Source organism: Rhagoletis pomonella, unplaced genomic scaffold (assembly GCF_013731165.1).
Source record: "Rhagoletis pomonella isolate Grant_MI unplaced genomic scaffold, Rhpom_1.0 Rhpom_scaffold_00010, whole genome shotgun sequence".
Lineage (NCBI taxonomy): Eukaryota > Metazoa > Arthropoda > Insecta > Diptera > Tephritidae > Rhagoletis > Rhagoletis pomonella.
Genome location: NW_023458564.1, coordinates 25559685 through 25563558, shown reverse-complemented (window position 1 = coordinate 25563558; position 3874 = coordinate 25559685). Strand labels below are relative to the sequence as shown.

Here is a 3874-nt window from a genome sequence, read left to right as displayed (position 1 = left end):
TTTTTTTTTTATATAGTTTGGCATCTTTATACACTAGTATAGCTTATTAAATTTACCATCATCTATGTCAAAGACATTTTCCAACCAGATTATCATAACCAGTTTCACGAAGGAAATTTAAGTGTAACATGATATTTTTATTTGAATTTATAATGGCAACTGACAGAATTTTTTTATTTTTTTCACTTAAATTGCTTTCGTGAAACTGGCATTCATTAATTTATTGCCAATTTCGCATAATTTTTTAAGACACTTCCAAAGAAAACTTATTTTTTTGTATAAACATCAACACGGGAAGTATGTTTACTTCTGCTTTCTTTCTTGAACGTCAAAATATAATTTTTTACAAATATAATAAGATCCTGCTTATCTAAATAGAATAATAAATATGGAAATTATAAGCGCTTAAATAACAAGTAAGAAAGGCTAAGTTCGGGCGGAGCCGAACATTAAATACCCGGCGCAAATATTAAATAAATGTTTTTTCCCCTTTCCGAAACCTACCGCTAGATGGTTAGCCGGGGTGTATCAATTTTCAGTAAATTAGCGTCCTTAAATTTCGAAATATTGCAGTTTCAAGCATTTCTGAAATTAACCGTTATATGAAAAGCGGCCGGAATTTTCAATAATTTTCAACGTTTTGCTTTTATGTGGCAAGCACAATAAAAATACCGAGTTAGGTACAAATTGGTTGAACGGTTACCGATATATATATATGTGATCATAAGTGGGCGGTGCCACGCCCATTTTCCAAAATTTTATCATAAGCGTATTTCTTGGTAAAGGATTGTTGCAAGCATCAATTTTGAATAAATTAGCTTTAATATTTACTGATTTATCGAAGATTTCGTATTTCTCCAAATTACCGTTATATGAGATGTGGGCGTGGTTATTGTCCGAAAAAAATAAATTTTCGGCCATTTGGTATCCTGTACTAAGGCCAATAACTGCCAAGTTTGGAAGAAATCGGTGCAGCGGTTGCCAAGATATACACATGTAAGAATAAGTGGACGTGGCTACGCCCATTTTTCAAAAATTTATAATATTTCTATTTTTGGTCTAAAAGTTATTGTAAATATCAATTTTGAGTGAATAATCTTCAGTAGTTACAAAAATATCGCAGATTTCGTATTTCTGAAAATTACCGTTATATGGGAGGTAGGCGTGGTTATTGTCCGATTTTTCCCATTTTCAATACCGGCCGTCCTACGCCCGAAAGAAGTACACGTACCAAGTTTCGTTAAGATATATTAATTTTTACTCGAGTTATCGTGTGCACAGACGGACGGACAGACGGACGGACGGACAGACAGTCACCGCTTAATCGATTTCTCTTTTCATTCTGATCATTTATGTATACATTTGTCTATATCTATCTCGATTCGTTTTGCCTGTTACAAACAACCGTTATGTGAACAAAGTTATAATACCCTTGTGCACAAGTGCGCTCGGGTATAAAAATACACAACTACAATCGATAGCTGAGTGGAATATCGACCTATCTTGGCAGCCAGTTCGTAAACGACCTATCTCAGAGAACTTTTCAAGAACGCCCTACTGCAGAATTTGATTGAAGAACACCCTATTTCAGAATTTTATTAAAAAACACTATCTCAGAATTTGGTTGAGGAACGCCCTATCTCATACGAAAATTCATTGAAAATGGGCTAAGATAAGGCGTTTTTGAATCGGCAACTGGAAAGGGTGTTTTTGAACCGAATTCTAAGATATCGCATTTTTAAAAAAAAATTGTAAAATAGGGCGTTCTTCAGCCAAATTCTGAAATAGTGCGTTTTTGAACTGGCTGCCGAGATAGATCGATCTTCCACTCAGCCATCGATATGTACATGTGTGTCTAAGAAGTACTCTACCAAACTTGAGAAGAGGTGGTGAGCTCGCTCATAAGCAATAATTTTTCAGGTAAAAGTGTCACCGTTTTTCTTTATTATTATCTTTTTTTTAAGTGTCATAAAATAATGTCAGGAGCAGGTAATAACGTACCTTTGTACTTTGGAAGCATTTTACAAAAAAAAAATTTACTAAGTATAGCCTTGTTTGTACATGCAGTTAAAGGAAATAAATGAATAGGCCCGATTTTTTCTAATTCAAAAAATATCAATATTTCAAAAAACGGTAACACTTTTACCTAAAAAAATTGGTGCTTATCAGGGAGTTCACCCCCTACTTACCCTCTCCCCAAGTTTGGTAGGGTAAACCGACATCTGCATTAATCTAAATTTTACATTACCGTTTAAATATATAAATTTAAACTTTTGTTAGTTATTATACATGTGTATATTGTTTGTATGTAACATAGAATATAAACTACCAAAAACCTTAAAATATAGAAATTGGCGTCTTTGACCATTTCAGAAACAATATGAAATTACATATATTAAATTTATATTTTTTATCTTAAACAGATACACCGCGCAATTTGTATTTTTTGCACACGTTGACCTGGCTTTTGAATATGTTTGGCATTTTTTTCATACTCGCCGCACACGAGCACTACTCAATAGATGTATTTGTCGCATTTTACATAACATCGCGCCTCTTTCTGTATTATCACACGCTAGCCAATAATCAGGTAAATTTTCAGCAATGATAAAAAATGTGCACTAAAAGAAATACATCTTTTTGTTAATATATTTACAGGCTCTTATGTCGCATGATTCAAACCGTACCCGCATCTGGTTTCCAATGTTTAGCTATTTTGAGAGCTCTATAGATGGCATCGTACCCAATGAATTTGACAGCATCGGAGCTCTGATTGATGGTATGCTCCAGTTGGTTTTAAATGTCAAAGACACTTGTATGCTAACAGCGCGTCGCATTTGGATTGATACCCCACATTTATATCTAAGCAGTGGAAACCGACCGTTTAAATCGGATTCATCGGAGCCGCTTAAAGCGGTGAATAAGCAGCTGGCTGGCAGCGTTTGTAACATTCAACCTGCGAATTCAACACAAACTTCCCCCGACGTAAGTAAAAAGGGAACATTAAAGTCTTCAGAATCGCCTTCAGAAAGTGCCACGACAAAGTCATCGGCACCAAATAACTGTACAAAATTGGACAAAAAGCAGCTGTAGTTAAAATGCACACAGTCTTAGGCACACATTTGGCATTTATGATATTTTAACTATACATCCAGTAATCGTAAATATATAGAAAACCAATATTTTTATTATGTAAGATAATTTTATATTTAAGTGTTTCAATCATTACATTCCCCCATGTACATACATAGTATGTATGTATACATATTTAGCTAGTAAAATATCAAACATACACGTGCATATATGGACTCCATGCAGTACTCGTAAATAAATATTCTAGTGAATTAACAGATGAGGCATTGACTGATTTGCTAGTTATTGAGTTATATTTGGAACGAATGCGTAGGTTCGAGACCGATGGAGATAATAAATTAGAATTTATATCAAATGTAAGTTATTAAGTTATTAAATTCAATTAAAAATTTGAAAAGCGAAAATGTTTTCAATCTTGCTAATACTTCGGCTATTGTGTCTACTGCAATAAACATTTGGGGCCTTACACATTTTGCTTAGTCCCTAGTCGAGATTCTCCTTCAATTTGTGGTGTGAACCTTAATGTTGTTATACACTCGGAGGTTTGCCATCGCCTGTCGAGGGGTGACCGCTATTAGAATAAACAATTTTTTGACGGTGGTGGACTACGAATCGAACCTCGGTCCTGCCTTGTTGGAATATGCACCTCTAATCTGCTACAACAGCGTTCGCGAAATTGTGCTGATCATAAGGCTGAAAATTGATATTCATTAGGACAATCCAATTTTTTTTTTAATATTTGTGGTTTTTATTGGATAAAAATAACTACGTACATAGCAGA

General features: G+C 34.4%; 1 protein-coding gene across 1 annotated transcript in view; it reads left to right on the top strand.

Moving 5' to 3' along the window:
* The window catches only part of LOC118746188 (sphingomyelin synthase-related 1), a 16302-nt gene extending 12697 nt beyond the window's left edge, over positions 1–3605 (top strand). The window contains exons 5-6 of the mRNA XM_036479995.1: positions 2424–2590; positions 2659–3605. Coding sequence (XP_036335888.1) covers positions 2424–2590; positions 2659–3093 — 602 coding nt within the window. The 3' untranslated portion in view covers positions 3094–3605. The remainder of the gene's footprint in view (positions 1–2423; positions 2591–2658) is intronic.
* The last annotated feature ends 269 nt before the right edge of the window (positions 3606–3874 follow it).